This window comes from Rattus norvegicus, chromosome 13 (genome assembly GCF_036323735.1).
Source record: "Rattus norvegicus strain BN/NHsdMcwi chromosome 13, GRCr8, whole genome shotgun sequence".
NCBI lineage: Eukaryota > Metazoa > Chordata > Mammalia > Rodentia > Muridae > Rattus > Rattus norvegicus.
In genome coordinates, this window is record NC_086031.1 from 93,096,025 (window position 1) to 93,111,855 (window position 15,831).

The 15,831-nt window shown below is 45.7% G+C and overlaps 1 protein-coding gene across 5 annotated transcripts in view; it reads left to right on the forward strand.

Moving 5' to 3' along the window:
* Kif26b (kinesin family member 26B) overlaps positions 1–15,831 on the forward strand; it is a 405,645-nt gene that overhangs the window by 280,598 nt on the left and 109,216 nt on the right. For all 5 annotated transcript variants that reach the window (NM_001109079.2, XM_063272386.1, XM_063272387.1 and 2 more), the window contains one exon: positions 7,959–8,142. In NM_001109079.2, the coding sequence (NP_001102549.2) occupies positions 7,959–8,142 (184 nt within the window). The remainder of the gene's footprint in view (positions 1–7,958; positions 8,143–15,831) is intronic.

Consider the following 15,831-nt stretch of genomic DNA (forward strand, 5'->3'; position numbering starts at 1 on the left):
TACATATAATTATATGTATATATAATTATGTTATGTATATATAATTATGAAACATGTATATATTATTTATAGATTTATTTGTGTATTTATGTACACACATATACATATTATATATGTATATATCATGTAAATATATACATATATACATATAAATGTATGTATGAATATACACATAACTATATAAACACGTACATATACAGAAATATATAATTTATGTATAACTTAGTATGTAGTGTATAGTAATATAATTAATATAATATAAATTATGTATAATAATGTAAATAACCTATTATTATGTATAAATGATGGGAAAAAATCCTTCCTAATTTTCTACTGTGATTCACAGCTGGGGCCTAAAATGACCTCACTATTTAAACCAGTTAAATCTTCCCTATGAGTATTGATAATATCAGTTTTTAGCTCTGAGTCGACCTGGCCAGTGAGAACAGGAAGCCATCGGATGAAGGTCATCAGTTCTAAGCTGATTTCTAAACCCACATCGACGTGGTGGGAGAATAAAGTGGTGGTGAGGAAGGATGGAGAGCCGGAGGGTAGAATCATGCGCAGTGCGAATCCTGCTCAGTGCGCCTGCGTCCTCTTCTCACAGTGCCTGTGCTTAACGCGGAGCCCCTTTCTCCATACGGGCTCACTAAATATTACTCTCATCCTGCTAGGGAGACGATCTTTTCCCTTGAAGTAAGCACTGGGAAGCATAGGAAGTTAATGGACAGTTAAAGAGGTCTGCTGGGATGAATAGCTTTGGGAAATATGTCATGCTGCCCTCATAGGAACGAGGCAGGCAAATATGGCCTTTTGGGTTAATTTGCCACTTGAACATTTATACAAAACAACTCACCTGTTTTCCCTGATTGGGGAGGGGGGTTCCTGTGGGACATGAATCTCGCAAAACATGCCTCTGGCCAGAAATACCAACCTTTTCAATTCTTTTGTGACTCCGTCTCCTTTTATGTCCCCGAACAATACCATTATACGTGAGCGATTTCTAAACTTTAACCTTCTCCTATCTGTGTGTCATTGAGGCGTATATAAAAGGAGCTGAAGCAGCTGGCCTCCACAGAATTGGAACATATAAGACACATCAGAGAGCTGCTCACAACGATGTCAGGGTGAGAGTGCCTTTGTGGAGTTACAGCCACTCTAAGGGACGTCCTGCTCATTTCAAATTTCTGAAATTTTCCTAACATGAGCTTAAAAGTACCCATTTTAAGAAGGAAACGATTTAAAATTTATTCTCAAAATAATTAGCTCTAATTGAATCTGGTTTTTCAGAGTAACCACCAACGAGGCTTTCCTAAGTGTCTGGGAGATTGGAGGAGTCTTTCGGTCTCCATGCAGTAAGACCGGAACTCACCCGTGTCTCCACTGCATGGTTCTCTCACTGATATCCCTTTAAAGTGATTTCTGCCTACCACTCAGACACTTTCAGGGACACAATACTCCATGTTTCACGAAGGCGATTTATCAAGAATGCGCTCTCTGATATTCAGAACTCCCTTCTAATTATAAAGCCAGCGTGCTTCTATGTCTCAGCTAGTGTCAGCTAGTGTTTTGCTCTGGTAGAGTTTGCTACCTCAATCTAATCCCTATTGAGAGGCCATGTGAGGTTGCTTCAGCTAGAGTCAGTCTGAGTTCCAGCATTTACTATGTATCTCACCGAAATACCACTCATTGGTCCCCTAAACTCTTTATAATGCTTTTATTTAGTCTCCTAAAGGAGCCTATGAAAGCAGACAGTATTTTTTTCTGAAACTTACTGTGGAAAAACAAAGTCTTGGAAAGAGTCAAAGTGATGATGATAAAAAAAAATAATGATATTGATGTGCTAGGCACTACATGGATGCATGGTCAGAATTTAGGCATTTTGTCCACTGTTACCTACTTAGTTTCTGTATTAGTCACCTTCTCATTGCTGTGACAAAATACCATGACTGAAGTACGTTACAGAAGGTATAGCATGCCAGTCATGGTAGGGTGTCATCGTGTCAGGAGCATGAGTTGGTCATATGGCATCTACAGGCAGGAAGCAGATGAATGCTACTGACTACTCATTGTATCCCAGAACCCCAGCCAGGACCCAGCCAGGACCCCAGGACCCCAGCCAGGACCCAGCCAGGACCCCAGTACCCCAGCCAGGACCCCAGTACCCCAGCCATGGCCCATCCAGGACCCCATCCAGGACCCCAGGACCCCAGCCAGGACCCCAGCCAGTGGGATGATGCCATGGTTAAGATGGCTCTCCCCACCTCAACTACCTAAACTAGGTAACCCCTCACAGGCATCCCAGAGAGGTCACCTAGTCAACTACAGATCTCTAATTCTGGTCAAAGTAACTAATGTTAACCAGCACAGTGTCTGGAGAAGCTGGCTGTTCAAGTTCAGGCTGGGTAACAAAGGCCCTAGAGCTGACTTTGTCTCATGTTAAGAGGGGTAATGTCGTCTTCATCATCTCTTCCTCTCGGATTCGAGTAGCCTATGAACACGCTTAGCCTCCGTGCTCCATAGACACTTTGTCATTCATTTCTCTTCAGCATGTTTAGAGGTGGTCCTCCCGTTTCTACCATGCCCACTGTTCCTTTTTCTGGAAACTAAGTAAGCTTGTTTTCTTTATAATTAATTAATTAATTAATTAATTAATTAATTAATTAATTTTAGAGGGCCCTTTCTTCAGTTTTCTCTTCTCTAAGGTAACCCCAATGTCTTTCAGTCTTTTCGTCGCCCAACAGACATTTTTGTGCTTCTTCATTTTTTGCCCTATTGGGGTTTTTATTCTATCAGGTTAATAGATAATAAACAAAATAGCTAAGTAAACCATGTGCTACATTACACGGTCAGAGTCTGGTCTGGGAATGATCAGAGTTCAGGAATTGGGACTTTGGGGGTTTGAGGTGCTTTTCCTGGGGCATCTACTTTTACTCACCTCCGTAGAGGAGGAAATAACAAGTTAAAGGAACCATTCCACCTAAATCCATCTTGAGGAACCAGGGAGTTTATTAGGGTCACTCACAGGAGTGTGGGGGAGGGGTGCTCACAGGAGCGCTGGTGAGGTGTCACTACAGCAGTGTGGCTGACTGGGGGATATGTATCACTGAACAGCCCACCCCAGCATCAGTGATGATTCCAGAAGCTGCATCTCTCGGTCCCTCATATGATTTGCACGCAGTGTCATAAACTTTCCCTACTGTGTACTGTCTAGATAGCCTTAGTCCTGTGAGTTCCCTGAGCTTTGTGAGCCTGCAAGAGGAAGGCTTCAATCTTGAGGAAAGAGCCAAGCAACAGAGAGTGAGCAAGTCCCTTCCTGGGGCTGTCATGCTCACCCCCAACTCAGTGGTTCAAAGTGACAGTGGTCATTTATTAGCTTTCACGGTACCTGGGGGTCAGAAATTCAGACGGGATGCCATAGGCGAGGCTTCTGTCCACTGCATGACATCTGAGACTCTGGAAGAAAATGTGACAGAAATCATCTAGAAGGACACTTTACCCCCGAGTCTGTCATCTGGAGACTGTGTGACTCTGTCCATGTGACCTGGACTTCATCATAGTCTGTACAAAGTCCACACTGCATTTGGTGACTCAACCTTGAAACTCACACAACAGCTCTTCCCTCATGCTCTGTGGGCTAAGGCAACTTGGAATTCCCTCACAGGGTCTGGGAGGAGGAACACAGACCCCACCTCTCAACAGCAAAGTGTCAGTGATAGGTTGTAAGAACATCAGTGACAGAGTCATCTTTACAAAATACAGTCTCCTGTGGTGGGCAGGGTCAATGTGTGGATAGAGTAACATTTAAACCCAAATTTAAAGGAGGCAAAGGAATGGGCCACATGCTGGTCTCCCTGAGGCAGGGCTAGGAATGTGAGGTGGAAATGTACTGGGGCCATTTGGAGACCAGCATGAGTGGCCTAATTTTAATGTCCATTGCCTCATAATCAAAGGGAGCGGTGTGCAGTGGGAGAGATAGGAAATGTGAGAGTCTGAGGTGGTAGAAGGATCTTGGGTCTGGTTTGTGTCATAATGGATTAAATCTGAGGTGGCTCAGGTGTGCTGTGTGAGGTGAGGTCTAAACTCCTAAATGGTGGGCTGTTTTATTGTGAGATAGGGAGGGGTGAGTGCATAAGGAGCCCTCAGAAGGAGAGAAGCCATTTAGTCTTAAGGATGACTGTTAGAGATGTTTACTGGATACTCAAGTGGGATTGCTGAAGGGGCATTTAGATAAATAAACAGGGAGCTCCAGAGCTAAGCTGGACAGAGCACTCACAGACTGGGGATGGGATCCCCGCAGCCATCAGCAGCAACTGCAGACAGAAGCAGGCGCTGAGCCCTGCATCCCCTGAGAGGACACCGGAAGAGAACAGGATGTCCTGGAAGCTTAGGGGACAGGGAGGAAGGATGCGTTCTTAGCTCTGACAGGTCCAGGTTGGGGCTGAGACCGTGACAGCCGTCATGCAGTTACTGGTAACCTATCTGAGCAGTTTCAGAGGGTTGAGGACAGATGCTTAACTGAAATGAGCTTCCAGAGAATGGGAGGGGAGGGCTTGGGTGGGAAGTTGGCAGGTGGCATTTCCTGGGAGTTTGGGTCAAACCAGTGTGGACAGTGCTGCAGCTAGCTGCTGAAGTGTCACGTGTGCTTGGCTTTCCAAGGAGAGAGGAAGGGCAAAGTGCCTGTGTGGTAAATAGATGGATCTAGAAGACCATGGAAGTGGGACATTGTAGGAAGAACACCTCTGAGTGTCATCCTCATGCATGCTTTAGTTACAAGGAAGCCTGTTTCCCTTCCCTATGGATTACATGTGGGAGTAGGCGGCAGAGGCACAGGTTTCTAAGCTGTGTCTTGGTGCCAGTCTTGCCCCAGCTGTGGCCAGTCCTTACCCTGCAAAGAATTCTTGACATATATAGATAAGTACCACCTTTGGTGCTGCCCCCCACAACACACACATGCACGTGCACACACACACACACACACAGACATACACACACAGACACACACACACAGAGACACACACACAGATGCACACATACACAGACACACACAGACACACACAGACACACACAGACACACACATACAGACACACACACACAGACACACACACACAGACACACACATACAGACACACACACAGACATACACAGACACACACACATACAGACACACACACAAGCACGCACACACATATATACACACAGACACATGCATACAGACACACATACAGACACACACATATAGACACACACACAGACACACAGACACACACACACACACAGACACATATACAGACACACACATACAGACACACACACGCACACACACACATACAGACTCACACACACAGATGCACACATACACAGACACACACACACAAACACACACATACAGACTCACATACACAGACACACACACACAAACACACACATACAGACTCACACACACAGACACACACACACATACAGACACACAGGCGCGCACATGCACACACACACACATACAGACTCACATACACAGACACACACACAAACACACACACACACACACACACACACACACTCCCTGAGAAGGAGGCAGCCTGCTTTGGAGCAGCAAGGGCAGATGAGGTGAGGCTTGATGTTCAGTGATTCCATCACTGTCTCCCCTCACACACACCCTGAGCTGCAGGCCATTAAGGAAGAGAATCTCAGGGACCAGTAAGAGACACACTGGATGAGTGTAGAACAGATCTTTTCTTTCCTTTATTTTAGATGGAAACCCCTGGGAAGAATGGTCATGGAACTGTGCAGAAGGGATGGGGGTGGGGTGGTGGAAGCGGGCCTATTTTTTTCCTTTCACTGACAGGGAGAGAAGGCATCTTGGAAAAGCTCTTCCAGCGCAGCCCTGCCCTCTGTTTCCTGCCATCCCACAGTAGAGTGAGTTCAGCACTCCCTAAGTTTGGCACCCGGAGAGACCTTGTTCCACTTGGTTCCCACTCCTGGTGTACCCTCTCCCTGGACATGTCACTGTCCTTAGAATTAAGCTTCCGTTTTTTAGTCAAGGAGAGGTAAGCTTTGAACTAATAAAGCTATCTGGCTATGTTTGTGCAGATATAGTTCTGTAGCTCCGGATCTGTCAAAAACGGTGCTTACTGGTACAAAGTTAAGACCAACGTTCCAGATCATCAAACAAGGCTGGGTTGAGGGAGCATGGAAACAGTGCTATGTTCCTTGTTCTCTTGTCCTTCCGCTGCCCCTCAAGGATCCATTATGTCATTGCTAAGAAGGGTGGAGGCATTGGGAAGTTTTGACCTGAGGAATAAAGCAAGGAGCTCTTGTTTGAAAGCAGTGGTCCTCAACCTTCCTACTGCAGTGAGCGACCCGTTAATACAGTTCCTCATATTGTGGTGACCCCCAAACATAAAATTATCTTCATTGCTACTTCATAACTGTAATTTTGCTACTGTTATGAATCATGATGTAAATATTCTTAGAGATAGAGGTTCGCCAAAGAAGTCTCCACTCACAGGTTGAGAACCAGTGATTTAGGAGAGACTTAAGCATTTAACAACATTTTATAAGGAAATTAAAATTCATACAAGAGCCTGGCATGAGCTGCTGTGGTGGTGAATGCCTGTTATCCTGTCCTGGGAGATTGAGGCAGGAGGATCAAGAATCTATAGTCAGGGACTGGTGAGTTGGCTCAGTGGTTGAAATTCTTATAGGACAAGACCAACGTTCAGATCCCCAAAACCCACGTAAATGTCCAAGCTTGTGAGCTACTTCTCTCTGTAGCCACAACCCCAAACCCCCCGCCCCCCCAGCTAGCCATACCGATGAGCTCTGGATTCGATTGACAACTGCCTCAATGAAAAAGCTAGAAGCGCTAGAGGGAATAATTCCTGACATCAATCTTGGGCCTCCACACACTCGTCCCCCAACCCACATGTACAAAACATATATATATACACATATGCATCACACACACACACACACACACACACACACACACACACACACACAGAATTAAAGACCAGTCAAGACTATATAGTAAGACTATACTGTCTCCTCCTCCTGCCCTCATCAAAAAACCCATACATACACCTTTATACTTATGTAGAAAGACATGATATAATACAGCAAGAATTAATTTAAAAAGTGAGACTCACAGGCTGCGTGAAAACCTGTCTCACACTGCTGTCTGCACCTTTATGTCTTTTCTATGGCAGGATTATGGTGCCCTAAGTGCCACGGTGCACTTGAATGGTGTGGTGTGAACAGCCAGTGTCATTAATGATGCTGCAGCCGCACTACCCCATGTGTCTCCATTTGTACCTTCTGTGCCGTTTGGTTACCTCGACCCTCTCCTTCCTTGCACACCCATAAACATCACTTTGTACTTGAAGACTGTGCTACCCAAGAGCCCGTTATCCACCTGAGGAGATGGTAGTCTTGTGCCCTGCACCTTGCTGGAGTGGATACTCTGGCTCATGTCTGTTCCTCACACCAGTATACTTCATATTTCTCCAGTGCCACTCCCCAGTCAGTCACCACCAGGCTCTTCATCAGACGGGCTTGGTTTTTTACAAGGTGTAAAAAATTCTAAATGAGCTCATATGGTTCTTCACAGTTGGGCTTATGCCAGAGAAATGGCATGGGGAGGGGGGTGACTAGCGGACTAGGTACTGTGGATCCCCAAAGATGACTGGCTTCATTCATGCCCAGGCTGAGTGTTGTGGAGAACAAACAAGTCTTTGTAAGTTGCGATCTTAGAGCCATGTGGTTTTATAGCTCCTTTCTCCTGTCCCAGTGATTACATAGCTTATTAATTAAGTTCCTTGTGTTGTAGCACAGGGCTGGAGGGTACAGAGAATGAAGACAGAAGGAGTAATTAGAGGGGCTCTTTAAGAGAAAGGGGAAAGCGGCCAGCCCAATGCATCTGATTATACCACTTCTCTTCTTTATTGTCCCTGTGCAGAGCTGCCCAGAAGTTAAATCTGTCATCTAAGAAGAAGAAACACCGGCCGTCGACCCCGTCTGTTGCGGAGGCTCCCCTCTTTGCCACCAGCTTCAGTGGGATCCTGCAGGCCTCACCTCCCCCGGCCCCGCCCTGTCTCCTGAGGGCTGTCAACAAGGTGAAGGACACTCCTGGCATGGGCAAGGTAGGTGCCAGCTGCTGCCTCTGCCGTTCCCTCAGTGGGCAGGGCTCTGGGAAGGTTGTCGAAGAAGAGAATAACCTTGGTTTCTCATTCGTTGGGATGAGGAAGTAGCAGGGACGAAAAGAGACACAAAGAAGTTGGTTTGGAGGTAGCAGCGTGCCGACCATCTGGGATTTTATTCACCCAGGGTCAACCTCTGACAGAAAACGACCATGGAAAGGCCTAGAAATAAACCACTAAGATGCTCAGAGTAACTTCCGCTGCCGCACATTGCTAGAGTTCGCTGCTACTCATGTTCTTCTCTGTGCCCGATGTTTTAATGGAACTTTACATGGGGACATGACACCCATCTGTCAGGTCTAGCCACTTCTGCTGTCCATAGACTACCTTGGCAACTAGAGATGGTAAAGTCTGGTTCACGCAAATTGAATAGTATGTTAAGTTGGGGATCTGATTTGATTCGGGTGGTGAGGGAAATGGCTTTGCATTGTTGAAACAGACCGCAGCCACTTCAAGATTAGAGACGCGAAAGCCAAAAAGCAGAGGCTGGAGGCCCAGGGAAAGCACACAGGCGAAACAGGATGAAGATATTCTGTCTCGTGGCGCTTCTGAGCCTTTCTCCCCTTCCAAGAAGCGGTGACCTCTGCATCAGCACCAGATCACTGGTGTGAGCTCTGTGCGGAATGGTTCAGTAGCTTTCCAGCCAAGAAACACAATCCAAAGTTGTCACAAGGGCTTAGAAAGACGCAAGGGAAGTCTGTTCCAGGATATTACTGGGCTACATTTATGATTATTTTATTTCTAAACGTCAACTCTTAACTCTTTCTCTCCCAAGATAAAGGTCTGCGTGACGTAATTTACAGCTTAATCTTCAGTGGGGGAAATAATCTGGGACTTATAAAAAAACGTAGCTGGAGAGATACAGAGATTCTACTCATTATTCTCCTTAGAGTACAAATATACACAGAACGTGGGACTTGACATTGGCCTTGGGTCTTGTTTCAGACCCAGCTGTTCATGCAGAACAAAACAGAGCCCAGTGTACAGTCAATGAGTTTTACCAGGGCTTGTCCCTTTGACATCAAAACTTGCCTGTGCCCCACTTTAGTCTCCAGATGAGCATGGTCCTTCCAGAAGGACCCTGCACTCTGTGCCGGCTCTCCTCCATTCTCCTCTTTCCATTCTGTACCCCTGGCACCCCACTGTCTCACAGGAAAGCCCTTACTTCATAATGCTCTTCCCCAAAGTGAACCGATTTCAAGATGAGGTTAGACAGAGCAGTGGCGAGTGTAGTAGAAAGCCTCCAGTTTTAGAATGTTCCACGGTGTTTCTCATCAGATGAGCATCATCTGAGAAAACTTCCAAGTCCAGAGGTAAAGACAGAGCTTAGATAGGGCTGCCCCAACTTCACACCGTGTGGGAGCAGTGGAGAAAGTGGAAGAGCCCAGGATGTCCCTCCCAGAAAGGGAGCCTGAGGGATAAGACCACTGAGAAAGGGCCACAGTGTCTACATTGGAGACATGGAGCTATGAGAGGAGCTTCGCGGGTCTAAGTGACTGCAGGCCTCCTTTAGTTGCGATAAATGTACACAGTGTAAGGTGTCCCATCACAGACAGGGCTAAGTGTGGTAGGACATTTATTTTGTTCCTGTGTTGGGACTCGAATGTCAAAGGTATGTCATGGGGCAAGGTGCAAGTTGACATCCCTCTCTTGCTCTTGCTTCTCATCAACATCCTACCCTAAACCTTGACATGATGTCTGTTAGAAAAGGTGCCAGGTGGTTGACCATCACAGGGGACTCCTAGGTTTCCTCTGTGGCCCCATTGACAAGAAATGCTGCCTTCATCGCTCACCCTGGCCTGACACCATCTGTGTGGATGCTTCTTGAGGTGGGCCTACCCCTAAGCCTTCTGGGTAAGATCTCCTGTGCCCTTTACCCACCTCTCTAAAATACTCCATGGAATTCCAAGACACAGGTGACAGGGTACCAAGGTCAGGTGACAGGGTGCTGAGGTCAGGGAGCAGAACAGTGGGGAGAGGAGTCAGAAGTGACTGAGCACTGCTGAAGAACAATATGGATGGGTAAGAGTACAGTGATAGGCTGGGTTTCCCTGCATGGAGCATGTGTCTGTAAGGAGCCTTCCACCATATATCCACTCCTGGTACTATACCTAGCAGATCATAAATTTAACGTTTGATATTAAAGGTATGACCTAACTCATGTACTTGCAATTCAGAAATGCAACCAGAGACCTGAGTTTGCTCTGGAAATGTCGTGGGCATCCGAGGGCGAGTCACAGGAGAGATGCTGTGGCTTCTGTCCAATCCGTGGCCACATGGTAGCGGAGGAGCCCTTCCTGTGCTTGTGCTGACCCATGAGGAGCAGTGATGGGGAGGAAGTGACTTTTGGATGGACTATGTCCTCTGAGGGGTGGTGGTAGGAGTCTCCTTGCTATGTTAAAACCACAGGAAGGCCATCTTGCCACATACCCACCCCTCCCCAGGCTTCATCCCCCTTCCTAGATACTACACTGCATTTAGGAACTGCAGCTTCTCTACTCCTGTGGGGAAAGCTTCATTCATCCATCTATTAAAATAAATTATGTTTTAACATCTCAAATAAATACAGTTGAGCTTAATATATAGGCTAAATAGTCGGTGGTATTTATATGTTTGAGGTAGATGAACTTGATTGAATTGCCTACAACCACTTTGTGTTCCAAGCCTGACCTTGGGCCTCTGGAACACTGTTTTAGGATCTTCAGCTCCTAGAATGGCGCCTGGCACACAGTAAGGGCTTCCTGAGCACCTACTGTGTGCCAGGTGCTGCAGTGATGGGCAGAGGTGAGTGCCTGTCCTCCTGACACTTAAACCCAGTGTCTTCTTCCAGGCAATCAAAGAAATGTCATTGATTCAGACCAATATGAGGGACCCTGACCTAAGGGAAAGTCAAAATTACTGACTCACCATGGCTGTAAGATGTGCAAAGATCTAACTACTATTAACTGGCTTTGTAAAGTCCTACTTAATAGACAGATTCAGGTGATTAGAGGATCAAGGCAGCTTACCTCCCATTCATATTTCATTGATTTGGCTTATATGTAAATGATACTTGTAATCTCTTTGAAAATGGTTCCTTCTCTCCTAAGTCAGTAAGCGTTCTCTATGGAATCTGTTTGCACAACTAATTAACAGGCGTGTTCAAGGTTCATTTCTTAGTGTGTCACGATGTAGTGACAGACCTCTTCATCTGGGGTCGCAAGTTTCTAGAGAAAAGTCTGTTACCTGTGTAACACTTGCATTTCTGGCTCTGTGGCTACATTTAAAGCAAGGACAGGAATGGCCACTGTCATACTTGATTGGTGACAGTCCACTTGGAGTTCAGTTGCTTCTTCCTTCCCTGGTGACTACCTGAAGGGAGGTGTATGAGGCATGAAGGGAAGGTGAGGCTTCTATCCTCACAGCCCCAGCAATGTCTTAAAACAGTGACAGTCTGTGGGTTATACCTGGTCCCTCCTGTCCTTCAGTGTGTTTTGAAAGAATTGGAAACTTCCTATAGTGGATTCCAGAAGCAAGGGAGGACGTTGCAGAGGGTTCTGAAAGAATCATAAGGAAACCAGATGAAGGAAGTGTGGGTCGACTTACCGTGCTTGAGTCAGTAGGCACGTGGTAGAGACTTCCAGTCTTCTGGTTCCACAGCAGGGCCACTGGTGGAGGCAGGACACGGGAAAGACGAATGCCCATCTCAATGTAGGTACAAGGAGGACTGGCGCTCAGCCCCAGCCTCCCTGCAAGTATCAGCTCTTGTTTAAAAAAAAAGAGGCTACTGTGACATCCTATGCCCATCTAGCCTAGGAGGTAGGAGGTAGGCTGCCTGGAGTTCATTGGTTCATTAAGAGTAAAGGCCTACCACACAGCTCATGGCCAATTGACTATGACCCTGGAGGGCCTCACCGAGAGTCTTCCTCTCTGAGCAGCCATCCAAACATGGGTAACTTGGTGGAGGTGTGGAACTGTGGACTTCCTAGGGCAACAAAGACCAGAGCCATTAATGTGTTCTCCACTATCCAAACTCAGTGATGGCTTACTTTGACCTCTGATAATCCCTGGACACACAGATACACACATACAAATAGACACACATGCACACACGAACACACATAGGCGCACACACACACACATACACACACACACACACACAGAGAGAGAGAGAGAGAGAGAGAGAGAGAGAGAGAGCTCACATCACCAGGTTCTGTGTTGTCTCTCTTTAGTTTCTGAGGTTTCCTTTGTTTTGTGTGTAAACTAATAACACAGAAAAGAAAAACCGTCATGTCTGTGTTTGTTAAGACTTTGGTCTTTTGTGCATTTACTGACATCTTCAGGGTAGGAGTCCTTCAATTACTAGATCCTTGTAACACTCTACAGAAGAAACAGTTCCCGCCCCTTGGTGTCCTTATTACAATGAGAGGATGGCAATAAGATTTAAATTAAGGTGAGGCTTTCCCAGAGGTGCTAACGAAGCTCTTGCTCGTTTATTTAACAAGGAGAAGTGGCAAGCACAGCTTCAGGCTCTGACTTCAGGTCCATATCAAGGAGAAAAATCTCCTGCCTTCCAGCCCAAGAAGGTCCAGGTCATTTAAACACATGCAAATTATTCTGTTCCTCATTACCATGCTTGCCCTTCCCCCGTCAGTCCTAAGGCTTTTAGCAGGGAGAAGAGCAAAGATTTGAGCCTGTCTTTAAAATTCATTTCAAGTCTCTATGAAATAAAACATTCGGCTGGAATGGAAAATTCTGGATCTCCGCAGTCACTCACCATCACTACTCCATCTTAAGTACAAACGACAGGAAAAGTGAACCATGACGTCCTTCCTATTTTTGGTGTCCAGTTGAGGAAAAAGAGGTGGGCCTGGCTGCATAAATAATACACATTCATCACCGTGGCTCACCTGATAGCTCGATAAATTACATTGGTAGCTCTTCCGGGAAATAAACCTGTGCGGCCTCCCACTCCCTAATTGCAATTATGCCTCTCCATGCTCAGTTGGTTTTGGTCCCTTCAGCTTAACTCACGAAACCGTGATTGGTTGGGTGGTGTCTTAGTAAGGGCTTCACTGTGGTGAACAGACACCATGACCAAGGCAACTTTTGTAAGAACAACATTTAATTGGGGCTGGCTTACAGGCTCAGAGGTTCAGTCCATTATCATCAAGGTGGGAACATGGCAGCATCCAGGCAGGCATGGTGCAGGAGGAGCTGCGAGTTCTACGCCTTCATCTGAAGGCCAACAGAAGGAGACTGGCTTCCAAGCAGCTTGGACAGGGTATTAAAGCCCACGCCCAGAGTGACACACCTACTCCAACAAGGCCATGCCTTCTAATAGTGCCACTCCCTTGGCCAAGCATATGCAAACCATCACAGGTGGTTTGGGTGGTTTTTTTGTTTGTTTGTTTGTTTTGTTTTTTGTTGTTGTTGTTGTTGTTGTTCTGTTTTGTTTTGTTTTTTTTTTTTCTTATTCTCTCTGCCTCTGTGAGTTTGACCCTTTCTTTCTCCAGTCTGTCACCAGAGGAAGGAGATGTGGAGAAGTTGTTCTTGCTCTTTGACCTTTGTGAAATTGTTTTTTCTCACATGGATTTGGGCTTTCACCCACCTCTGGGATGCACAGACTTGATGTCACTGAGCCCTGATGGGGGCCTAGCCCCCAGGCACTCTTGCAGGGGACACAGTAGAGCTAAGTAATAGAAACTCTTCTCTAGAGTAGCCATGCCACTCTGACACCCCAGCATTCACCATTCTTGCAAACAGAAGGAGACCTCTTAGGAAAGTGAGTGCCATTAAAGGCCACCAGTGAGAAAAGGCATAAAAAGTCTTTTGTGAATTAAGTGTGGGATGATTTGTATTCCTTCTGAATAGTGTGCTTCCTTTAATTCTGTGGGCAAGGTTGTGTGGGTGTCATTTTTCTGTTGTCTTCTTATTCGGGTGGGCAGTGCATTTCCATGAATTCTAGTGTGACAGACATACTACATATGAAGACCTTAATTTCCAATCTCAGATGTTTTCATAATGTTGTAGACTGGGTGAGAAAACCTCAAGGCTATTGAGGAGGAATAGCCCGGTGTGCTGTCTCCTGTCCTAGCTCTCCTTCTGTTGCTCTCCTAATGCAAGAAGGGAAAGAGAATTTTACAGCCAGTGTGTTCCTGGAGAGGGTGCATTTACAGATTTTAACTTTTTGTACAGCTCCTCAGGTGAGGAACTGGGTTTTCTGGAAAGTGTCAGGGATTTGAAGACCTCCAGGCATGTTGCCTTCCCAAGATATGCACGTGGGCAAGCCCAGATTCAGATCCTGTGTTTCCAGTGAAGGTTTTTCTTTCCAGCTCCCCTCAATAGGTTATAAGCTTCTTGGGAGAAGAAAAAAACTGTTTCGAAAGGCTCTCCATAATTCCCTTCAGTGCTTTGAAGTCTTGGGTGGACGTTGAACACTACATTGGTCCATCCTGAAAGAGAGCAGAGGAGACAGTGCAGAAAGGCCAAGAACCTGGAAATGAGATTCCATGTGCCTGGCCATAGCCACATTTTCTCTAGGCACAAGTTGTCCTGGAGGACAATGTCCATGTTATGTCAGAAAGGTGACAGTGCCCAAGGCTGGCCTCCCATTAAGCAACACACACTGTTCACATTCAGAATCTTCATAAAAGCCACTTGTTGGACCTTGTACATTTTATGTGTAAGCAAACTAAGGCACAGAAACGGGGAGCAGTTTGAGTAGCCGCCCATGGGGAGAAGACACAGGTTAAAGCTTTAGAATGAAAACTGTAAATCAGAGTTGGAATTCACATTAAGGCGGTCTTTATCTGCTTCCCAAATATGTCATTTTTTTTTTACCTCAAATCTACTGGCTCTGTATTTTTAAGTGAATGAAAATGGTAGTTGTCTGTGTGTATACACACACATGCACACATGTCCACACACACCCATACGTGTATGTAAAGGGCATTTTTATAAATGGACTTTTGAAAAGCTAGCAACCTTTTTCTTGGGATTGGGGATGGTTCTGGAACTTCTTAGGATCCCCATAATTTCCAATTAGCCCTTTGGCTTGTAGAATAAGAACATGAAGTAACATGAGGAATTCTCCCTGGAATAAATGTCACTGTTTCAATTAACCAAAGAGCACTGTAAGAGGCATTATAAGGCTGGGCCGGGACTTTTTATCAGTCTCAGTCCAAAACCCACCTTTTATCAATCTGAGCACAATTAGACGATCGTTGATGTCAAAGAATAGCAGCTCTGTTTTATGCCCACATTTCTAATGTCTTAAATCCTATGTCTCTCTCACTCACTGTGGCTGAAAAGTAATCATAATTTGCTATAATTGTCACATTGAAGTGGGATTGCTACCAAGGTTTTATAAAGGAAACAGGAAGTGTAACGCTTGCATGTGTTGGCAACTTTGTCTTGGTACCTAGCCTGCTGGTGAGCGCCGCGCTTGCCTGTTGCTGATTTGCATCAAATGGAAAATATTTTCAGACCTTCCCGATGCTTCAGTGAACTAAAATGTATCATTAGGGATGTGAAATCACTTGGCATGTGTTGTTTTTTTTTTTTTTTAAAGCAAGATATGCGTTCTTCAGATTGTTAAATGGCTGCTGAAATCAAAAATCCCATCTCTGCTCAGAGCCTCGTTAACCCATT